General features: G+C 50.7%; 1 protein-coding gene across 4 annotated transcripts in view; it reads left to right on the top strand.

Annotated features, from left to right (window-relative positions):
- The window catches only part of LOC119962210 (ATP-binding cassette sub-family B member 6, mitochondrial-like), a 285333-nt gene that overhangs the window by 39404 nt on the left and 222224 nt on the right, over positions 1-23705 (top strand). For all 4 annotated transcript variants that reach the window (XM_038790179.1, XM_038790178.1, XM_038790181.1 and 1 more), the window contains exon 3: positions 23458-23595. In XM_038790179.1, coding sequence (XP_038646107.1) covers positions 23458-23595 — 138 coding nt within the window. The remainder of the gene's footprint in view (positions 1-23457; positions 23596-23705) is intronic.

The following is a 23705-nucleotide window of genomic DNA, read 5'->3' as shown; positions in this document are numbered from 1 at the left end:
TTTTGAACTTTATTACTATTACTGGGTGGCCAATATTTTGATGATTAGGAAATGGGGAGTGGGGGAGAGGTCAGTGTGGGAGCGAGTGGAGGGGGCATCTTGCAAGTGCACGAGTCTGGAGGGGGGGAGAGAGCCCAACGTTTTGGCATTTGCCTCCCTGGTGGCCCAGAGACGGATTTTGCTGGGCTGGAGGGACTCGGAGCCCTGAAGTCGGGGGTGTGGGTCAGTGACATGGCAGGGTTTCTTCGGCTAGAGAAGATTAAGTTTGCCTTAAGTGGTTCATTAACAGGGGTTCGCTCGGAGGTGGCAGCCGTTCATCGACTTATTTAAGAAAAACTGACAGTCAGCAAGGAGGGTGGGGGGAATGGGTGGTGATGGGGGAAAGGGGAGGCATGGAAGTGATTAAGGGCAGGGAATCTAATATATGGGTAGCTAGGAGTTGGGGAGGGGGGGGAAGTTGACTATGTTATCGTGGGGTTTGTGCGTGTGCTGAACCGCTCTGTGGTTTAGAATGTTAAAATTATAAATGCCTCAATAAAATATTTTCTCAAAAAAAAAAAAATTCCAACAGGACTGGACAGGTTAGATGCAGGAAGGATGTTACCAATGGTGGGTGCGTCCAGAACCAGGGGTCACAGTCTGAGGGTACGGGGTAGACCATTTATCAGAGGGATGAGGAGAAATTTCTTTACCCAGAGAGTGGTCGGCCTGTGGAATTTGTTACCACAGGAACTAGTTTCGTCCAAAACATTGTATGATTTCAAGAAGCAATTGGATTATGGCAAAGGGGATCATAGGATATGTGGGAAAGCGGGATTAGGCTATTGAGTTGAATGATCAGCCATGATCATAATGAATGGCGGAGCGGGCTCGAAGGGCCGAATGGCCTGCTCCTATTGCTCCAATGTTTCTATAGCGAGATAACTTTGACTAATTGAATGTTAGATCTCAACAAGCAATATGATGACATGGGGGCAGTAACAGTGGTTGGGGGAGACGTGACCGAGGGGATAAAGCTGAGTGTTGTCAAGTGTACAAGTGGAAGCTGATTCAATGTCGCATGATGGCCAAACAATAACTTGGATGATTAAGGACTATAGAATCCCTGCAGTGCAGAAGGAGGCCATTCGGCCCATCGAATCTACACCGACCCTCTGAAAGAACACCCAAGGCCCATACCCTGTCCTATCTCTGTAACCCCACCTCACCTGCACACCTTTGGACTGTGGGAGGAAACTGGAGCACAAGGAGGAAACCCACGCAGAGGCAGGGAGAACATGCAAATTCTACACATGCAGTGACCCGAGGCAGGAATTGAACCTGGGTCCCTGGCGTTGTGAGGCAGCAGTGCTAACCACAGTGCACAGGAAAGGGCCAGGAGAGGACTTGCGATGTGGGGGCAGGGCAGGGCTTGGCGGCAGGAAGCGAAGCCATTCCTGGAGGTGCTGTACCTGCCTTCAGATAGGTAAGGATGGAAGCAGTCGAGTTTTATGAAGACTTTGGCTATTCTGTGTGCTTTACTAAGGAAAGCCACATTGTAAAGGAAGATATTAAAATAAATCCAGGTGCATCCTACTTCCGTTAATTTTAAGTTGGATTTGCGTAAAAGAAAATCAAATTATCCCAGATATTAATAAAACAATTTAATTAAAACAGCATTTATCTCTTCTTCATGCTTGAAGATCTGAAATCATCAGATAATGCAAATTAAGGAAGCACATTAAAACAACACTTCATCTTCCTGATTTAACCAAAAGTGAAATTTGATTTTAAAAGATAGCCAATGTGAATTAGTTCTTGATCCGTTTTCTGACTATTTTATCCCCAATTATGTGGGTTTATGGTGGGCAGTCAACGACTTTGACTCTGATAGTGGCAGATGATTATTCATGGACAAGAGCTGCAAGGCTATGTCTGTACACATAGCCTTTGTTTTCAATGATGTCATCATAGGACTTACATAGAACATAGAACAGTACAGCACAGAACAGGCCCCTCGGCCCTCAATGTTGTGCCGAGCCATGATCACCCTACTCAAACCCACGTATCCACCCTATACCCGTAACCCAACAAACCCCCCCCCCTTAACCTTACTTTTTTATTAGGACACTACGGGCAATTTAGCATGGCCAATCCACCTAACCCGCACATCTTTGGACTGTGGGAGGAAACCGGAGCACCCGGAGGAAACCCACGCACACAGGGGGAGGACGTGCAGACTCCACACAGACAGTGACCCAGCCGGGAATCGAACCTGGGACCCTGGAGCTGTGAAGCATTTATGCTAACCACCATGCTACCCTGCTGCCCCGAACAGTGCACAAGGAGGCCATTTGGCCCATTGAGTCTGCATCAGCCCTTGTAAAGAGCACCCGACTTAAGCCCACTTCTCCATCCTATCCCAGTAACCCCACCTACCCTTTTTGTATACTAAGGGCAATTTAGCATGGCCAATCCACCTAACCTGCACATCTTTGGACTGTGGGAAGAACTGGAGCACCCGGAGGAAACCCATGCAGACCCTGGGAGAAAGTGCATAAGACCATGAGACATAGGAACAGAATTAGGCCATTCGGCCCATCATGTCTGCTCTGCCATTCTATCATGGCTGATATTTTTGTCATCCCCATTCTCCTGCCTTCTCCCTATAACCCCTTATTGATCAAAAACCTATCTATCTCTGTTTTAAAGATACTCAGGATTTGGCCTTCACAGCCTTCTGCAGCAAAGAGTCCAGAGGTTCACCACCCTCTGGCTGAAGAAATTCCTCCTCATTTCTGTTTTAAAGAGTGCAAACTTTGCAGTGACCCAAGCAGGGAATTGTACCCGGGATCTTGGAGCTGGGAAGTGCTAACCACCGTGCTACTGCGTGCTGTAGCATTCTTAGATCTGTACCATTTCCTGCCTCTTGGCAATTTATTCGGAAAAAATTTGATTACTGCTGTAAATTGCTCTTGAACTGTGGCATGCATGTTGTGCTTTTGTTTATGTAATCAACTTCCAATGCAGTGACTCAACATAACATGGTTGTTCTGTTAACTCGTGGCTTTTACTTCATTTTTTAGTTTGTTCCTTCAGAGCAGTTTTGCTGAGTCACTATGATTTTCAACTTTTTGTTTTCAAATGTTATTGAAATCTGGGATGGTATTTAATGCCCTCCCAAGGTTAGTTTTAAGGCAGGGGCATTTTAGGAACTTGAGGAAGCAGGCAGAAAATTGAACATTAATTTATCTTAACTATATACAAAGTTCAGCGTAAAGCAGCATCTCACTCCCAGTACAATCCTTGCTGGGAGGACTAGTGTGTCTAGGCTCTGCTTTGGGCCAGCTTTTATATCACTACAACAAGCCCCAAGTGGGTGGCGTCCTCCCCCTCTCTGAGAACCTCATAGTCACGCAGGAAGATCAATGATGGTTTCTCAGTGATCTTCCTAGGGGTTATGACACTTCCCTCGCACCCCTCTCCAAGTCTGAAAGTCCTCCTTCAGCCGCCAGTAGTGGAAGCCTTCTGCACTGCTTTGCCCCTCGGCTGCACTTCTGAGGGGCATGGTAGCACGGTGGTTAGCACTGTTGCTTCACAGCTCCAGGGACCCGAGTTCGATTCCCGGCTTGGGACACAATATGTACGGAGTCTGCACGTTTTTCCCCGTGTCTGCATGGGCGTCCTCCCCAGGCAGAGGGGTGGCTCCGGTTTCCTCCCACAAGTGGGCAGCACGGTAGCATCGTGGTTAGCACAATTGCTTCACAGCTGCTGGGTCCCAGGTTCGATTCCCGGCTTGGGTCACTGTCTGTGCGGAGTCTGCACGTTCTCCCCGTGTGTGCGTGGGTTTCCTCCGGGTGCTCCCGTTTCCTTCCACAGTCCAAAGATGTGCAGGTTAGGTGGATTGGCCGTGATAAATTGCCCTTAGTGTCCAAAATTGCCCTTAGTGTTGGGTGGGGTTGCTGGGTTATGGGGATAGGGTGGAGGTGTGGATTTGGGTAGGGTGCTCTTTCCAAGAGCCGGTGCAGACTCGATGAGCTGAATGGCCTCCTTCTGCACTGTAAATTCTATGATTCTAAGTCCTGAAAGACGTGCTGTTAGGTGAATTGGACATTCTGAATTCTCCCTCTGTGTACCCGAACAGGCGCCGGAGTGTGGCGACTAGGGGATTTTCACAGTAACTTCATTGCAGTGTTAATGTAAGCTTACTTGTGACAATAATGAAGATTATTATTATTAATCTGCCTGAGACGGCTCTGGGTTAGATGAAGTGCAGTGTTCCGCTGATCGCCGTTTCCTGGTCGACCGCCGATGAGTGACTGTTGGGGGTTCGGTCCATGACAAGCCGTCGTCTGCTGGAATGGATTCCTCCACCTCCATGTCGGATTCAGAGTTATCCTCCTCCTGCTGGGCGATGCGATCCGGACGGCTCAACCCCAGGCAGAGGGGTGGTTCCTGATGTGGCAGGGCGCCAATACTGCCGGTCAGCTGTCGTGATGTATGAGTTCCCGTCTCATCTGGTGGTCCAAATGTTTGTGGTGGAACTTCCTCTGAACATGGACAAAGACAAAGCATGATACAGCACAGGAAAAGGCCTTTCGGCCCTCCAAGACTGTACTGGTCATGGTACCAACCTTTGCCAAAACCCTCAGCACTTCCTTGTACCGTATCCCTCTATATTCACCCTATTCATGTGTTTGTCAAGATGCCTTTTGAACGCCGTTAATGTATCTGCTTCCACAACCTCCCCAGGCAACACATTCCAGGCACTCACCACCCTCTGTGTTAAAAAAAACCTGCCTCGCACATCTCCTCTAAACTTTGCCCCACAGATTTTAAACCTATGCCCCCTGGTGACTGACCCTCCATCCTAGGAAAGAGTGCCTGCCAGCCACTCTATCCATGCCCCTTATAATCTTGTAGACCTCTATCGGGTCACCCCTCAACCTCAATCTTTCTAATGAAACCAGTTCCGCCTATTCAGCCTCTCCACATAGCTAACACCCTCCAGACCAGGCAACATTCTGGTAAACCTCCTCTGCACCCTCTCCAAAGCCTCCACATCCTTCTGGTAGTGTGGCAACCAGAATTGGGTGCAATATTCCAAGTGAGGCCTTACCAAGGTTCTATACAACTGTAGCATGACTTGCCAATTTTTATACTCGATGCCCGTCCAATGAAGGCAAGCATTCCGTTCTGCTTTCTTGACTACCTTGTCCACTTGCGTTGCCACCTTCAAAGATCTGTGGATGTGCACACCCAGATCTCTCTGACTTCCTATATTCCTAAGAGTTTTGCCATATTTCCCCTCTATGTTAGACCTACCAAATGCATTACCTCACATTTGTCTGGATTAAACTCTATTTGCCATTTCCTCTGCCCAAGTCTCCAACCTATCTATGTCCTGCTGTATCCTTTGACAATCCTCAACACAATCTGCCACTCCACCAACCTTGGTGTCCATCCCGCGAACTTGCTAATCAGACCAGCTACATTCCTCCAAATCGTTTATGTATACTACAAACAAGAGAGGCTCCAGCACAGATCCCTGTGGGACCACACCACTAGTCACAACCTTCCATTCAAGAAAAACACCCTTCTACTGCTACCTCTGGGCTGAGCCAGTTCTGTATCCATCTTACCACCTCACCTTTGATCCGTGTGACTTCACCTTTTGTACCAGTCTGCCATGAGGCACCTTGTCAAAGGCTTACTGAAGTCCATGTAAACAACATCCACCGCCCTCCCCTCATCAATCATCTTTGTCACCTCCTCAAAAAACTCGATCAAGTTAGTGAGGCACGACCTTTCCTTCACAAAGCCATGCTGTCTATCGTTAATGAGTCCAATTTGTTTCCAAATGGGTGTAAATCCTGCCCCTCTGAATTCTCTCCAATAATTTACCTAATACTGGCATGAGGCACACTGGCCTATAGTTTCCAGGATTATGCCTGCTACCATTCTTCAACAGCGGGGTACCACATTAGCTATTCTCCAGTCCTCTGGGATCTCACCAGTAGCTAATGAGGATTACAAAGATGTCAGTCAAGGTCCAGCATGTCCTCCCTTGCTTCTCTCAGTATTCTGGGATAAATCCCATCTGGCCCAGGAGACGTATCTACCGTAATATCTTTAAAAAGACCCAATACCACCTCCTTTTTAATGTCAACATGACTCCAGACTGTCTACACACCCTACCCAAGAATCATCTTCCACTAAGTCCCTTTATTTCGTGAACACTGATGCAAAGTACTCATTTAGTACCTTGCCCATTTCCTCTGGCTCAACACACAGATTCCCCCCCACTGTCCTTAAGTGGTCAATCCTTTCCTGGCCACCCTCTTGCTTTTTTTTTAATAAAACAATTTTATTGGAAGTAGTTTTTGGCTTTATAAACAGTTACAGACGTCATCAGAAAGAAAGCAAAAAAGGCAAAAATGTGCAAAACATCCACGTACTTTCAATACTTCCATCGTACATATTGCACAAGCCCGCTCCTCTCCCACTGGTACTACCCGCCATATTTTCCCTCCTACCTCTACTCTACCCCCCCCTCCCCCCCATCCCCTGCTGACGCTCACTCTCCCGCAAAGAAGTCAATAAATGGTTGCCACCTCCGGGCGAACCCCTGCACAGATCCCCTCAAGGCGAACTTAATTTTTTCCATACCCAGGAAAACTCGACATGTCCGCAAGCCACCACTCAGTCTTCGGGGGCTTTGAGTCCCTCCACGCCAATAGTATTCGTCGACGGGCTATCAGGGAAGCAAAGGCCAAAACATCGGCCTCTTTCTCCCCTGGACCCCTGGGTCCCTCCGAAACCCCAAAAATTGCCCCCCCCTGGACTCATCACCACCCTTGTTTTAGCACCCGGGACATGACCCCCCGCAAAACCCTCCCAGTACCCCCTCAGCTTAGGGCATGCCCAAAACATGTGAATGTGGTTCGCTGGTCCTCCCGCGCACCTAGCGCATTTGTCCTCTATCCCGAAGAATTTGCTCATCCGAGCCACCGTCATATGGGCCCGGTGAACGACCTTAAATTGAATCAGCCCGAGCCTGCACATGTCGCGGTCGAATTTACCCGACTCAGGGCCTCTGCCCACAGCCCATCCTCCATTTCCCCGCCTAGCTCCTCCTCCCATTAAGTTTCAGTTCCTCTGTCTGGGACCCTTCTCCCTCATGAACACCTTATAAATACCCGAGACTCCACCCTCCCCTTCTTCCCTCCTAGAGACTATTCTGTCATAGGATCCCCATTGGCGGGAGGCGTGGGAAAGATGGGACCTGTCTACGAACCAAGTCCCGCAACCTGTAGGTATCTAAAGTCATTTCCCCTTACCAACCCAAATTTCTCCTCCAAGCTCCTCAAACTCGCCAAAGCTCCCTTCCAGGAACATATCACCCACCCTCCCGCCCCCGTCCGCCGCCATACTCGGAACCCCCCATCCATACTCCCGGGGCAAACTGATGGTTGTCGCAGATTGGCGCCCAGACAGACGCCCCCATCTCCCCTACATGCCTCCTCCACTGGCCCCATATCCGCAGGGTCGCCACCACTACCGGGCTGGTGGTGTACTTGGCCGGCTGGCCGCGGTACGAGGAGCCGTGACCAGGGCTGCCAAGCTGGAGCCCCTGCACGAAGCCGCCCTCCACCCGCTCCCAAATAGACCCCGTACCCACCATCCACTTCCTTATCATAGCGATGTTGGCCGCCCAGTAATAATTAATCAGAACTCGGCAAAGCCACCCTCCCTCGCTGGTGTTCCTCTCCAACATCGCCTTCTTCACCCAAGGGATTTTCCCGCCCAGGACAAAGCTCATGATCATCCCATTAACTCTTTTGAAGAAGGACTGTGGGATAAAGATCGGGAAGGCACTGAAAAATAAACAGAAATCGAGGGAGGATGTCATCTCTATAGTCTGCACCTTCCCTGCCAACGACAGCGGGAGTGCACCCCATCTCCGAACTCTCCCTTCATTTGCTCCACCACCCTGGCCAAATTTAACTTATGCAGCCTGCCCCAGTCTCGTGCCACCTGGATTCCCAAATACCGGAAATTTTCCTCAACCAGCCTAAACGGTAGCCCCTCTCAATCTGTTCTCCTGGCCCCTTGCCTGGACCACAAACATTTCACTCTTGACCGTATTTAATTTGTATCCTGAGAAACTGGCCGAACTTCCTCAGCATTCCCAGTATACTTCCCATCCCGGCCACTGGGTCCAACACGTACAGGAGCAGGTCGTCTGCCATAAAGAGAGACCCTATGTTCAACCCCGCCCCTCACCATCCCCTTCCATCCCTCTGCGGCTCTCAGCGCAATCGCCAGCGGCTCTATGGCCAGCGCAAACAGCAGCGGGGAGAGCGGGCAGCCCTGTCTGGTCCCTCGGTACAACCTAAAGTACTCCGACACTTCTCTGTTGGTCCTGACGCTGGCCCTGGGCTGATATAATAATTTGATCCAATCCACCAATCCCTCCCCGAACCCAAACCGTCCGAGCACCTCCCATAGATAGTCCCACTCCACCGGTCAAAGGCCTTCTCGGCGTCCATTGCCACCACTACCTCCACCTCCCTACCCACTGGGGGATCATTATCACATTAAGTAATCTCTCATGTTGGCTGCCAGTGCCTACCTTCACGAACCCAGTTTGATCCTCCCCAATCACCTCCGGTACACGTCCTCCCATTCTAACCGCCAGTAACCGTTGCCAGGAGCTTGGCGTCTACATTAATCAAGGGAGATTGGCCTGTAGGATCCGCACGCCTCCGGGTCTTTACCCCGCTTCAATATCAGTGATTATAGTGGCTTGGGACATTGTCGGCGGCAGGGTCCCTCTGTCCCTTGCCTCATTGAAAACCCTCGCCAAGGACCGGGCCCCCCAGCTACAGAGAACTTCCTATAGAACTCTACTGGGTATCCATCTGGCCCGGGGACTTCCCCGACTGCATGGCCTTTAGGCCCCCAATACCTCCTCTACTCTAATCGGGCCCCCCAGCTCTTCCACTCGCCCCCCACCTACTGTTGGGAAGGTTAACCCGTCCAAAAACCTTTTCAATCCCCTCCGGGTTCTTCGGCGGCTCCGAAGTATACAGCTTACGATAGAAGTCCCGGAATACCTTATTCAATTCTGCCGGGTTCTCCACTCTACCTATTTCCCTGGCTGCCTCCCTCCTCCTGAGTTGCTGCGCTAACAGCCTGCTAGGCCTTTTCCCCATGCTCGTACACCACGTGCTCTTCATCTATCCGACCCATTTCCCTGACCAATCTATCCATCTCTGTCCGGTCTGCCTTGCTCTGTGGCCCCAATTGAAATCAGCTCCCCCCGCATACTGCCTTTAGCCGCCTCCCACAGGGTCGCCGCTGAGACCTCCCCCGTGTCATTCACCTGCAGGTAATTTTGCATACATCTCCGAAGCCTCTCGCAGATCCCCTCCTCCGACAGCAGTCCCACGTCTAACCTCCATTGCGGGCGTTGGTAGCTCGCTCCCCGATCTGCAGGTCCACCCAATGCGGGGCATGGTCTGAGATAGTAATTGCCGAATATTCCGTGTTCTTACCTCCTCCCTACAGGTCCCTGCTTAGTACAAAGAAATCTATCCTAGAATATACTTTATGGACGTGCGAGGTAAAACGAGTAGCCCCTTCCTGTTGGCTGTCTATCTCTCCAGGGGTCCACTGCCCCCATTTGCTCCATAAACCCTTTCAGCTCCCTTGCCATTGCTGAGAGTCTACCCGTTCTGGGACACGAACCGATCCAAAGTCGGGTCAGGACCATGTTAAAGTCCCCTCCCATTATTAGCCTGCGAGAATCCAGGTCCGGGATCTTCCCCAGCACTCTTTAATGAAGGTCCACGTCATCCCAGTTCGGGCATATATATTCACCAGCACCACTCTTCTCCCCTCCAGTCTGCCCCGTACCATCAGGTATCTTGCCCCCCCCCTGTCTGCGGATATGCCCTCTGCCCTCAAATTGCATGCGCTTGTTGATCATGATTGCCACCCCTCTGGCTTCGAGTCCAAGTCCGAGTGGAAGACCTGGCTAATCCAGCCCTTCCTTAGCCTGGTCTGGTCTGACACTTTCAGATGTGTCTCCTGCAACATAATTACGTCCGCCCTCAGAGCCCGCAAGTCCGCGAACACCCGCGCCCTCTAACCGGCCCATTCAGTCCCTTGACGTTCCAGGTGATCAGCCTGGTCGGGGGCACAACCCCCCCCCCGCCGGTCAGCCATAGCCTTTCTCGGGCCGGCCCCCGGCCCGTGCGTCGCGCCATTCCTGGCCCGCCCTTTGGCTGCCTCCACCCTCTACCTCCTCTCCAGTGCCTATTTCAAGTCCCTCCCACGTCAGCAGAACAACCCCCCCCCCCCCCCCCCCCCCCCCCAACCACATCCCCCGATACCCCCACCCCTGCCATCTACTGGCTGTGACCTCCCCCCCCCACCTGACTCCCTTGACTAGCCAATCTGCTAGCCCGGTGACTCAACATTCCGGCGCCTTCCTGCCTCATTCCCATTGTTTCCCCGTCCTCCTCCCGGCTCCCTGGCGCCCCATCCCCCTCTCCAACCCACTGGGGCAAGCCGGCTCCAGTGTCTTCCGCGAGCTGCACCAAAAAGTACAAATCAGCCCAAACAGGAAAAAACAGAAAAAAAAGGAAAAAGCACAACAAAAAAAAACCCCCAAAAAAACCCCCCATAAGAAAAAGAGAGACAACAGGAAAAAAAAGGGGTTAACCACCAAACCAATGTCCATGAACAAAGGAAAGAGTCCCAAATGTTCCACCTGGCCCCTTTGGCCCAGCAAACCGTTAAGCAGCAGTCCAGGCCCATTCGGCGTACCTTCCCACGGTAATCCTCGGGCCCTAATTCGCGTCCTTGGGGCCTCCTTTCGGGACCAGCCCCTGGTCCCTCACAAAATCCATCGCTTCTTCGGGCTCGGAGAAGTAGTGGTGTTGACCCTGGTGCGTGACCCATAGGCGAGCTGGAACAGCAGACCAAACTTCACGTGCTTCTTGAGCAGCACCTCCTTGACATTCTTAAAGGCTGCTCGCCACCGAGCCACCTCTTGGCTTAGGTCCTGGTAAATGCGGATAACATTGTTGTTCCACGTGCTGCTCCTGGCGCTCTTTGCCCACCGCAGCACCCGCTCCTTGTCCACGAACCTGTGGAACCTAATCACCATCGGGCGGGGGGGTCCGCCCGGCCGCCCCTGCCTTGCCTGCACTCCAGCTCCGGCGGTCGCGGAAAGGCTTCGGCCCCCATCAGCTGCTTCAGCAGGTCTGCTACAAACGCTGCAGCATCAGCTCCCTCAGCCCCCTCCGGGAGGCCGACCATCCTCAGGTTGTTCCTGCGGACTCTATTCTCCAGCTCCTCCACTCTGTCCAGCAGTCTTCTCTGCCGCTCTTTCAGGCCGTCAACTTCTAGCGCTGCAACCGTCTGCGCATCCGCCTGCTCCTCCATCGCCTCTCCCAGCTCCTTAACTTAACATCCTGCGCATCCAGCCTCTGGTTCAGCTGATCCACCGCTTTCTGGATTGGGTCCAAGCTGTCCCGCTTCAGCGCTTCAAAACTGGACTTCATTACCTGGAGCATGTTATCCAGCGCCTGCTGGATTGCTGAGTCCGGGGTCCGTGTGTCCGCCATCTTAGGTTCCAGGTAACTTTCTTCAGGTCCTTGTCTCTGTCCCTTTTTCTCTTTCTTCTTCTGCCTTCTGGACTCCTGCTGTTCCATGTGCCGCAGCCCACTCCTCAGCACTTTCGCCGCCGCCTTCCTTCGCCCAGCTCTTTTTTTTCTCCTGGAGCAAGGAAGTTCCGTGGTTCTGCCATCTTGTCAGTTTCAGGTCAGTTTCCTCTGCTCCTTGCCTCCGTCTCTCTCTCTCTTCCCCTACCTGCTGGCCTCCCACGATTCCATCAGCTGCAGCCCGCTCTCCAGCTTTTTCGCGGCAGCCTTTTTGCCGCCCCCGTGGTCCCGCTATCGCGGGGAATCAGCTCCAAAGCCCCGCCGGAGTGAGAGCCCGCCGAATGTGTGGCTCACTCGAACATCACCACTACCGGAAGTCACCCTCTTGCTTTTTTAATATGAATAAAAAACTTTGGGATTCACCTTAATCCTACTTGCCAAGGGCATTTCATGACTCCTCCTAGCCCTCCTAATTGCCCGCTTAAGTACCTTCCTACTTTCGTTAAACTCCTCAAGGTGTTCGACTGTCTCCACCCTCTGCACTGTATGTTCTATGTTCTCGACCATGCAAAAGTCTCCTTTTTCTTTTTGACGAGGTTCACGATATTCCTCGTTATCCAAGGCTCCCTAAACTGCCATACTTATCCTTTGTTCTCTCAAGAACGTGACTTTCCTGAATCCTAATCAACCGTCGTTTGAAAGACGCCCACATGTCCAATGTTGATTTACCCTCCAATAGCCACACCCAATTCAATTCCTGTCTAATGTTATCCTAATTTGCCTTTCCCCAGTTTAGCGCCTTAATGCGAGGGTTCCCTCATCCCTATCCAAAAGTACCCCAAAACTTAAGGAATTGTGGTCACTACTCCCAAAATGTTCCCTCATTGAAACCTCAACAACCTGTCCAGGCTCATTCCCCAATACCAGGTCCAGTACTGCCCCTTCCCCAGTTGGACTGTCTACATATTGCACCAAGAAGCCCTCCTGGATACACCTTACAAACTCTGCCCCACCCAAGCCCCTAGCACTAAGTGAGTCCCAGTCAATATAGGGGAAATTGAAATCCCCTACCACAACAACCCTGTTACTTTTGTACCTATCCAAAATCTCCCTACCTGTCAGCTCCTCTATCTCTCGCTGGAAGTTGGGAGGCCTGTAATAAATGCCCAGCATGTGATTGCCTCCTTCCTGATCCTGAGCTCTACCCAAATTGCCTCATTATATGAGCCATCCGAGGTGTCCTGCAGTAAGGCTATAATATTCTTCCTTAACTAGTAATGCTACTCTCCCACCCCTTTTTACATCCCCCTCTATCTCTCGTGAAGCATCCATATCCTCCAAAGTTCAGCTGCCAATCCTACCCTTCCTTTACCATGTTTCTGTGATAGTCACAACAGGATAGGTTCTTTAGTAGTAAGGGAGTGGAATGCCCTGCCTGCAACAGTAGTAGACTCGCCAACACTAAGGGCATTTAAATGGTCATTGGATAAACATATGGATGATAATGGAATAGTGTAGATGGGCTTTGGAGTGGTTTTACAGGTCGGCGCAACATTGAGGGCCGAAGGGCCTGTACTGCACTGTAATGTTCTATATCATAATTCCAAGTACTAATACTTATTAGTTCTAAATTCATCTACTTTACCCGCTACACTTCTGGCATTGAAACAAATATACTTCAAACCACTGCGGTTGAGCAGACAGGGTGATGTTGTTCTCTTATTTTTGTTCTCTATTTGCCCTTCAGTTATTACACCTTCTAAATTAATGCTCTAGTTCCTACCCTCGTGTCATACTAATTTAAATCCTCCTAAGTGACTCTTGTAAATGTCCCAGCAGGATATTGGTGCCGTTCCACTTTAGATGCAACCCGTCCTTTTTGTACAGGTCACACCTGCCCCGGAAAAGGTCCCAGTGGACCTTGACACTGGACCCGTTCATTCTAGTACAACACCTGGGAATCACAACGTTCCATCCCCAAAATTGCGGCATAGACAACATCCCCAGAGTAAAATGTTCGCCCTGCTGCCCTCAAATCACGGTGTCATTTCTGAGCTTCCTGCTGTGCCTCTACTTTGCCGCCTCTACTCAGAAATGTGAGACTTAGCTGGGTTCTGAGTCTCCGGCCCATCAAGAGTCCTGCAGGGGCGATTCCCAATGTGACGAGGGGCATCGTGTGATAATTAAAAAGCAATCGCGCCAACCGCGTGTCCATAGACCCCGCAGATTGCTTCTTCAAGCCCCTTTGAAGGTCTGAGCCGCCTGTTCCACTAAACCATTGGAGGAGGGATGGTGTGGAGCAATCCAAAAATGCCGAATACTGTTCCTTTTCACAAAACGGACGAATTCCTCACTGGTGAATGATCTCCCATTATGTGTCACCAACACCTCGGGGATCCCCTGGGTGCTAGAAATTCCCGGAGCTTCTCTATTGTGGCCCTGCACGTTGTGAAGGCCGTCTTGCGCACCTCCAGCCACTTTGAGTGGGCATTCACAACCAGAAGTAACATGGAACCCAGGAAATTCCCACAAATCTGCGTGGAGGCACACCCTTGGACGTCCCGGCCATTCCCATGGATGCAGTGAAGGCGTTGCGAGGGTTTTTGTTGCTGGCATGCCAGGCAGTTGCGCACGACCCTCTCAATGTAGCCATCAATGCTGGGCCACCAGACATAACTGCGGCCAACATTTTCATTTTAGGTGCACCCAGGTGGTCGCTATGACGGTCCTGTAGCTGGGCTTCCCAACCTATTGGGGGATTACCACCTGAGCTCCCCACAATATGGCGCCATCTTCTATACTGAGCTGGATAAATTTCTGTGTGAAGGCCGGAGGGAGTGTTATCGGAGGGCCTCCTTCCCGCCACTCAACAGCGTGAGTTGAAGCTTGGTCAATCCTGGGTCCTGCCATATCCACACACGTGCCTGAGCAGCTGTCACCAGCAAGGTACCCATGAAATTGGGGGTGGCAATCACGTCTTTCGCCACTGGGGGGGGGGGGGAGAAGGGGCTCTGACGGCCAACAGCTGAGGGCGTTGGCGTGGGCAATTTGCGTTCCCGGGTGTTGCTGGAAAGAATATTCGTACTCCGCGAGCAGGAGCGCCCAACGCTGGATCCGAGCCGATGCAATTGGTGGGATCCACTTATCCTCCCTGCAAAGGCCGAGCAGTGGCTTATGGTGAGTTCTAATGACAAAATGTAGCCCATAAACTTTCTGATGGAATTTCTTTATTCCCCCAATTACTGCCAAACCTTCTTTCTCTATCTGAGCATAACATCGCTCTGCGCCCACCAGAGTCCTCGTAGCGAACGTAATGGATCGTTCCATGCCGTCGTCCCACATATAGACCAGCACTGCCCCAATACTGTAGCATCGCATGTCAATTTTAGTGGCCTAGCAGGATCATAATGTGTAAGAAGCTGTCTGGAAGACAAACACTCTTAACACCATCAAACGCTTTGTCCTGTGAAGTGCCCCAGCACCAGTCCTGGTCCTTCCGCAATAACATATGGAGTGGAGCCAACAGAGTGGCCAAATTGGAAATTGACTTCCCTTAGTAGTGGACCAGGCCCAAAAATGACTGGAGCTCAGTGGCTTTCTTCAGTGTTGGGCCCCTTTTTTATTGTGCGAACCTTGTCCTCCATTCAGTGTAGACCAGCCTTGTCCACCCTGTAACCGAGATAGATCACCGCTTTAGTGCGGAGAACACACTTGCTCCTCTTCAGCTGAGCGCCGGCAAAGATGGACAGTCGTGTTGGACAGCAATACCAGCGCCACAGGCACGGCCCACTCCGCCAACTGCACCGGGCATATGGCCCCCGAATGTTGAAGCCCCCGATGTTCTATATCGCCTTTCATCAGCAAAGCATGAGGTACAGGCCAGGTCCTGAAATATCGGGCTGAGCTCCAGGATATGGGCTTTGGCCCCCTTTATTCTACCCAGCTCCTCCTGGAACACTTGGGGGTACTTACCCAACACGTCATATAGGCTTCCGGTGCCCATCTGAAAGACGTGTTGCCAGTCGAAATGAAGCACTCGTAATCAGTCTCGTCTTGTCCCAACAAATTTGGTCCCAGTCCCTGCACCACAACCAACGGAAGTTGAACCGACTGCTGTTCATTCGTTACCGGAGTCACGGTTATCTCCATGATTTGTAAAGGCTCGCCAGTGTAGGTTGGCAACCTTGCCTTGGTATCGTGAAGCGTCAGCGACGTGATCCCTGTACGAAGCCGGCGGAATGCACAAGGCGGCTTCACCAGTGTCCATTTCCATCATCCCCGGATGCCCATTGACCTGTAGCATGACCTGGATCGATGCCACATTTGGAGCCGTGACACAGTTAATAATCTTTATTATAATAATCTTTATTAGTGTCACAAGTAGGCTTACATGAACACTGCAATGAAGTTACTGCGCAAAACCCCTAGTCGCCACATTCCGGCGCCTGTTCGGGTACACAGAGGGAGAATTCAGAATGTCCAATTCACCTAACAAGCACGTCTTTCGGGACTTGTGGGAGGAAACCGGGGCACCCGGAGGAAACCCACGCAGACACGGGGAGAACGTGCAGACTCCGCACAAACAGTGACCCAAGCCGGGAATCGAACGCAGGTCCCTAGTGCTGTGAAGCAACAGTGCTGCCCAGTTCAGTTCAGTTGAATCAGGCAATGCCAGTGTGGCGATCTGGGCAGTTGTGGGCGGCGTTCACTGTGTTGAAATCTGGTGGCTCTGACTGTTGAGTTCTCGTCCGCCCAGTTGTCAATGCGGCCGGCTCTCCCTTCATCCTCTGGGGAGGTATCCCACAATCAGCAGTAGCGTCCGAGATTCAAACCCTGCTGCAGAATGGCCTGTGAGGCTGTCCCTTTTGGAGGAATGCTTGCCTGATCGGCACTGTCCTGTGATGCAGGAGTTTGAAAAGAAGGGTGGGTCAAACTATGGACGCCATAGTCCACGGATCCCTGCAGTTCCTGCACTCCTTTCTTCTCATGTCCTCGAAATAATAACTTTTTAAAAAAATGTTTCTTCTTCTCCTTTTTCACATTTTCTCCCAAATTCACACCCACCAACAAACAATAATCTGTAACAAATATAATATCAATCCCCACATCAATAACAACGATCCCAACCTTCCACCAAACCCTGGACATTGGCTTGCATGTTATCACAAACAAATGACAAAAAGGATCAGGAATCACCCATAGTCACCATTAACACATACAGTCCCCCAACCCCCTTAATGTTCGATGTGATCCAGTTCTCAAAAGTGCATAATGAATAATGGCCATGAATTGTAGAACCCCTCCATCCTTCCCCTCAGTTCAAATTTGACCAGCAGATCTCCTTGCCACGCCAGGGCACAGGGTGGAGATGTTGATCTCCACCCCAACAGGATCCGCCTTCGGGCGATCAACGAGGCCAAGGCTACAACATCTGCCTCCGCACCCGTTTCCAACCACGGCTGGTCCGACACCCTGAATAGGGGCTGGTTTAACTCACTGGGTTAAATCGCTGGCCTTTAAAGCAGACCAAGGCAGGCCAGCAGCACGGTTCAATTCCCGTACCAGCCTCCCCAGACAGGCGCCGGAATGTGGCGACTAGGGGCTTTTCACAGTAACTTCATTGAAGCCTACTTGTGACAATAAGCAATTTTCATTTTTCATATGGCCACCCGGGGGCCCGGATCCAGTTTCCCGGGCACCACTTTAGAAATTACCCTAAACACCTCCTTCCAGTAATCCTCCAGCTTTGGACAGGACCAAAACATATGAATGTGGTTTGCGGGGCCTCCCCCGCAACGTACACACATCTTCTACCCCCTCAAAGAACCGGCTCATCCTCACCCTCGTGTGGTGCGCTCTATACACCACCTTCTGGGTTGGAGGCGTTCACCCCCTGGAGCACCTCACACCAGAACCCCTCCTCTGTACCCTCTCCCTACTCTTCCTCCCACTTTGCCTTGATCCCTTCTAGCAGCGCCTTCTCCTTCTCCTTCAAATCAGCATTTCCCTTGACCCTGCCCCCAATCCGAAGTGTTGTCGAAACTGCCTCCAAATTCTCAACGAAGCTATTACTACTGGACTCTCTGAGTATCTCCCCAGGGCCGTCGGGAACGGCGCTGTCGCTAGCACCTTCAATCCCGACCCCCTATCCAAACTCTCCTCCATTCTGACCCATTGGGAATCACCCCCCCCCCGACCCAGCTCCGCACCTTCTCCACATTCGCCGCCCAGTAATAATACATCGGGTTCGGAAGACCCAAACCCCTTGCCTGCCTTCCTCTCTGTAGTAGCACCTTTTTAATTCTGGCCACCTTCCCTGTTACCCTCTGCCGTTCTAACCTCTCCTCTTTGTCTCGCGTTGCCTTGAATGAGATCACCTCACCCCTCACCACCGCCTTTAAAGCCTCCCAGACAACCGCCTTTGACACCTCACCCGTGCAGTTGAAACCTACATATTCCTCGATTACCTTTTCAATTTTGTCATAGAGCCCTCGGTCCCCCAACAGTCCACCCTGGTCTCTGTACCATCTCCTTCTCCAGTACCTTATCCACCCAATGCGGAGCATGATCTCATATTGCAATTGCTGAGTACTCCGACCCTTTAAGCCCAGCCAGCAACGCTTTCCACACCGTGAAAAAGTCAATCCGCGAGTACACCTTATGGACCGCTGAGAAAAACGAGCATTCCAGCTCCCTCGGGTGCAGAAACCTCCAAGGGTCCAACCTTCCCATTTCCACCCTTAGCCCAGCCAGCGCGCCCACCCACCCCCGGACAGGACCAGCGAGCGTGGCTATGACCTGTCCAATTTTCCACTCCGCCCCCCCACCAATTTGTGTGTGTCCAAGTCGGGGATGGCCCCACACACCTTTGCGAATCCCACATCATCCCAATTGGGACCATATATGCTTACCAGTGCCACTAGCCTCCCCTCCAGTGCCCCTGTCACAATCACATACCTATCCCCCTGATCTGCAACCACCTTCTCCATCTGGAACCGTACCCTTTAGTTGACCTTTACCGCTACCCCTCGAGCTCTTCCGTTAATTCCAGAATGAAACTCCTGACTAACCCAGCCCTTTTGAAGTCTCACTTGGTCCTTCACACCTTCAAACTTTTAAGATCCGCAAGGGTTAGGTTGTTTTTGTTTTTCTTCTGGGACTGGGTGGGAGGGGACAGTATGCCTTTTTGGGGGAGAGGGGGACTACCCGCACTCGCTAACTGAAGTCGGCTAGTCAACGGAGGTGAGGCGAGACCTTTTGACTGGGCCTCCCAGCCCCCTCACGGCCCACGTGACTATCCTAACTGGGGGTCTCTCACCCCCCTCTTCTTATCCACAATCATCATACCGCCAAGCCCTGCCCCATGAGCCTGACCCGTCTCTTTCCATTATTAACATGGAACCCCCTTCCGCCACTGTACTTCCCCTCGAGAAAATCTCCCCCAGTATCGATCCTCCTCCCCCCACCCCAGTTTCTCGCCTCGTAGGCCCATCAAAACCTGATAACCAGGCTCCAATGTCCGCAGCCCTCCTCTCTCCTCACCTCCGTTCACCTACTGTCCCCTCCCACCCAGTCCCAGAAGAAAAAGAAAAACAATCTAACCCATGCAATTCAATGAAATAACATAAACGTTGCAACAAAAAAAGGAGCAAAAATGCCAATCAAACCAAAAAAAACTTCAACTCTATAACAATGTGAAGTCAAGTAAGTTACAATACAGGTCAGTGAAAAGAAAGTTATAACATTTATACATTTTCTAGTTCCCCAATCACAGTCCACGATCTCTCTTCCAGCTCCACTCCTCACTTCTGTCCCAGGACTTCTGCCTTAGCCGCCTCCACCGTTGCAAAATAAAAATCTTTGGCGAGGTACGTCACCCTCGGCTTTGCCGGGTATACCATACCAAATCGCAGTCCCTTGTACAGTGCCGCCTTCACTCGGCTGAACGCCGCTCGCCTCTTTGCCAACTCCACCGTCAAGTCCTGGTGGATCCGAACTCTAGCACCATCCCACTGCACCTCCCGCTTCTGCTTCGCCCAGTTTAACACCTTCTCCTTTATGTGGTATTTATTGAAGCAGATAATTACTGCTCTTGGCGGCTCGTTTACTTTGAGTTTCAGCCTTAACGACGGATGAGCTCGGTCCAGTTCATACCGGGAGGGGTCTTCACCCTCCCCTATCAACTCTGCCAGCCTAATAGCAAAGTACTCAGTTGGCCATGAGCCCTCTGCCCCTTCAGGTAAGCCCACAATTCTCAGATTTTTCTGCCTCGAGCGTTTCTCCAAGTCCTCGAGCTTTGCTCGGAGTCTTCTGTTGACCTCCACAACCCTCTGTAGTTCGTCTCCCATCTAGGTGAGCTGGTCACTTTGCTGCGGCACGGCCTCCTCATCTTTTCACCCTGCCCTCTCACCTCAGCCGATGTCTTTGCCACATCCACCCTCACCGGGGGGATTGCCTCCTCCACCAATGATCTCAATGCGACCACCATCTCCTTCCTCAACGCCTCCATGTGCCTCGCATACTGCTTCTCCAGCTCCACAGCCATCACCTTGGTCATCCTTTCCACTGTACGTAGTGCGGCCCCACCATGCGGTCCGGCATCCGCCATTTTGTCCTCCTTTGGTGGCGAGCCACGTTTCCTCCCTTCTTCACAGCTGTTTTTGGCATCCCTTAACCGCTTAATATTTTTTGTTCTTTCTTCAATCTGGAGATAAATAATAAAATAAATTAAAAAAATGTAAATTCAAAAATTAAGTTTAAAAAAAAATTAATAATTAAAAAAAAAACTTTCTTTTAAAATAAAAAAAAAAATTCGAAAATCAAAGTTCGAAACATCTCTCCTCCTGGGACCGGACTTCAAACATCCCAAACGTGCATTTTGAGTGGGGGGCCACCCGGTGCGTTTTGCTCCCCCTCTACATCTGTGCTGGAATCAGGCCTCACCTCAGGCCATGCTCCTCCCCTGCCGCTTGCTTCGGAATCAATGCCCCTGATCCTCCAGTCACGGGCTCCCCACCGGCCCGACCCGGAACCCCCGGAAAATGCCGAAATTCCGCAGACCAGCGGGAGCCCCTCTCCAGCACGACCGCTCCGCTCACGCGCGCCACCGGAGGTCTCGAAATAATAACTTAATGACCCGTTTCAAATCGAGGGTGGATCCGCCAGTAGCTTCCTCTGTGTGGCCTTATTGTTTGACAACACACACGAGCCGTTCCTGCAGCATTTACGAGAGCGAAGGCCTGAACTCGGTGTTCAGCCAACCGGCTTAAGCGGGTCATGTAGTCCGTGACTGATTCGCCAGGGGGCCATACTGCCATATTAAAACGATACTCTTGCACAATTACCCATGGCTTGTGGTCATAGTGTTCCGAAACCATTGCGACCAGCTCATCAAAGGATTGAAGTTCAGTGTAGCCGGGTAAGTCTGACTCTTTATGCCCCACTGGCAGTCAGGAGGAGGACCTGTGACAGTCTTCCACCAAAATCCCGTTTGCCTGGAAAAAATGCCTCATGCGCTCTGGATACTGGTTTCAATCTTCCAGGCCTGCGTCGAAGGCTTCCAATTTTTCAAATAACGGCATCTTAAATCGTTACGACATTACGTCCCAAACAGCAACTGCCAGCAGTCGGGCGGTTCTACGCGCGAGTCCGGAGTTTCTTTTAATCCTCATCGCCAGTTTAGTAACTTGAGGAAGCAGGCGAAAATTGAGCATCAATTTATTTTAACCATATACAAGTTTTGTCCAATAAGGCATCTCGCTCCCTTGCTGGCAAGATCCTGCTTTGGGCCAGCTTTTATATCCGTACATAATGAGGCCCTGCCCCCAATCTTGGAAGCTCGTACCTCACTCGTCCCATGGGAAGATCAGTGATGGTTTCCCCGTAGTCCTCGTAGGGGTTATGACAGGCATTTAATCGGGAGAGTACTGGGGTGGGACATTGCCACTTCCTGCATCTGACCCAATTAAATTGAGGGGCAGAAGACTCATGGACGGCCTTTCTGACCCGCTGCCAATTAAGGTCCTGTAGTGAGCCATTGATCTCTGCAGCTGCTATTCGATCAGTCAAGGACCAGAGGCTAAAGAGGAGAAGGTTTATGAACACGGCAAAGGACGTATTAAAAATCCAACAAGCACGTTACTAGAGCTGCTTGAGAAAGCTGTTGTGAAAGCCTTGTTATGCTGTGAGGAAGAAAACCTTTAGGAAGCTCTAAGGAAGGAGATGCTTCTGCAACAAAGTTTGTAATTTCATAAAATAGTACAGAGCAGGAGGCCCATTGAATCTGTGCTGTTTTTTTGTTTGACGGTCAGTCGAATTGGTCCCAATTTCCTGCTCTTTCCCATTCTATTTTGAAAGCTGCTGTTTAATCTGTTTCGCCACCATATCACATTCCTAACAGATTACCGGGTTTGTTTGTTTTTAATTCTTGCTGTGTGGTAATAACAGCTCTTCAGCTGTTTGAAACCATTTCTCCTCATTTACCCTCTCTGACCACTTAATGATTTTAAAACTTCTCTGCCAGATTTCCTTTTGGACTTCTTCCCTCCAAGGAGAATAGCCTCAGTCTCTCCCCACAACTGTATCTCTTCATCCTGTAGCCACCGAAGCTGGCCACTTCCCGACATAAAATGGAGAATTGAAATGCATGCAGGGAAAATTGGACAATGTCAGAAAGACAAGCAGGCTGCAGAATCTCTCTGTGTATTCTGCCTGCGAAGAAACCAGACAGCATTGAAACTAACAAGTTTGCATACTAATTGAGTGATTCCCGGGCACAATGGACACAACAATTAGCTGCAATCGAAACATTCTATTGCAGGTCAGACTTCCCGGCTCCAATGGAGTCTGAAACAAAAGGACACAAACAAGTTAGAAAGAACCGCCCCGCGATCGAGGGACAGCCTCAGTATTGGGGGATTCGTATTAATCGATTGGGATGCGACCCAGTCGATTGCCACTAAGTTAAGGGTCCGCCCAAAAGGGCGCAAAGCCCCTGGGACCTATAAAAATAAGGTCCCAAGACGAACTCTCTCTCTTAGCCGGCCCTCCCAGCAGAACACCTTTGCAGCAACTCTCTAAGAACTTGAACGTGAGAAGAAGAGGCCTGGCCAATTGCTACACGGCAAGTAAGTGTCATACAACGCACGCTACGAGAACAGACACTCCTGACCCCTTTAGTCCACACCAACTGGAAGCCTGCGGATCCAGGACAGAGCAAGAGGCCATTGTTCCCTGATCCGGCAGTTCCCTTATTCCAGATAAGTATTGGCCTAGTAGTGGTGGGAATAGTTTAGTCTTAGTATTATATGCATGAGTAGTAAATAACCGTGTAATAATAAACGTGTCTTGTTTGAACTTACTAACTGGTGTATTGAGTCATTGATCTGAACTTGAACTTGAGCCTCGTGGCGGTATCATAAAGATACCTGGCGTCTCCAGAGCTAAGGAATAAAACAGAGCCAATTGAGTGTAAAGCACACTCACTCAGAACGAGCAACAATCCCTGGAACCGTTCTTGTAAATCTCCACTGCTGCCGTGTCCAGAGTCTGCAGCTCTCCTAAAGCCTGGTGCCAGCACTGAACACACTGCTCCAGCTGGGCTTGCACCAGTGTTTTCTATAGGTTTAATATAACTTCCAGCCTTTCTTACGTAATGCCTCAGTTTATAAAGCTCAGGATTCCACATCCTTCATTAGCTGCTTTATTAATTTGTGCTTTTGTAGTTGCTGTTGATCCTGTTGTCTGTTTCCAGCATTGTAATTTCTTACTCCACCTTGATTAATGGCTGACATTTAATTATCAGGTGCACTTTGGACTATGGATAGTGCGATACATCTGTACGTTACTGCTCTTCGTCCTTGGACTGAAGGCACCGGGTTTACCTCGAAGACCTTATATGATCATGATTAATGAAGATGAGCGGGATATTGAATACAGCCAGGTATGTGTAACTGTACCAAAAGAGAACTTGGATTTGCATTGCATCTTTTGAAACTTAGCAACGCAGCAGCCAGTTTGGATAAAGCTAGTCTCCACAAACCATTTTGAGGT

The sequence above is a fragment of the Scyliorhinus canicula genome, chromosome 2, assembly GCF_902713615.1.
Source record: "Scyliorhinus canicula chromosome 2, sScyCan1.1, whole genome shotgun sequence".
Taxonomy (NCBI): Eukaryota; Metazoa; Chordata; class Chondrichthyes; order Carcharhiniformes; family Scyliorhinidae; genus Scyliorhinus; species Scyliorhinus canicula.
This window is presented reverse-complemented; position numbering and strand designations above follow the sequence as displayed.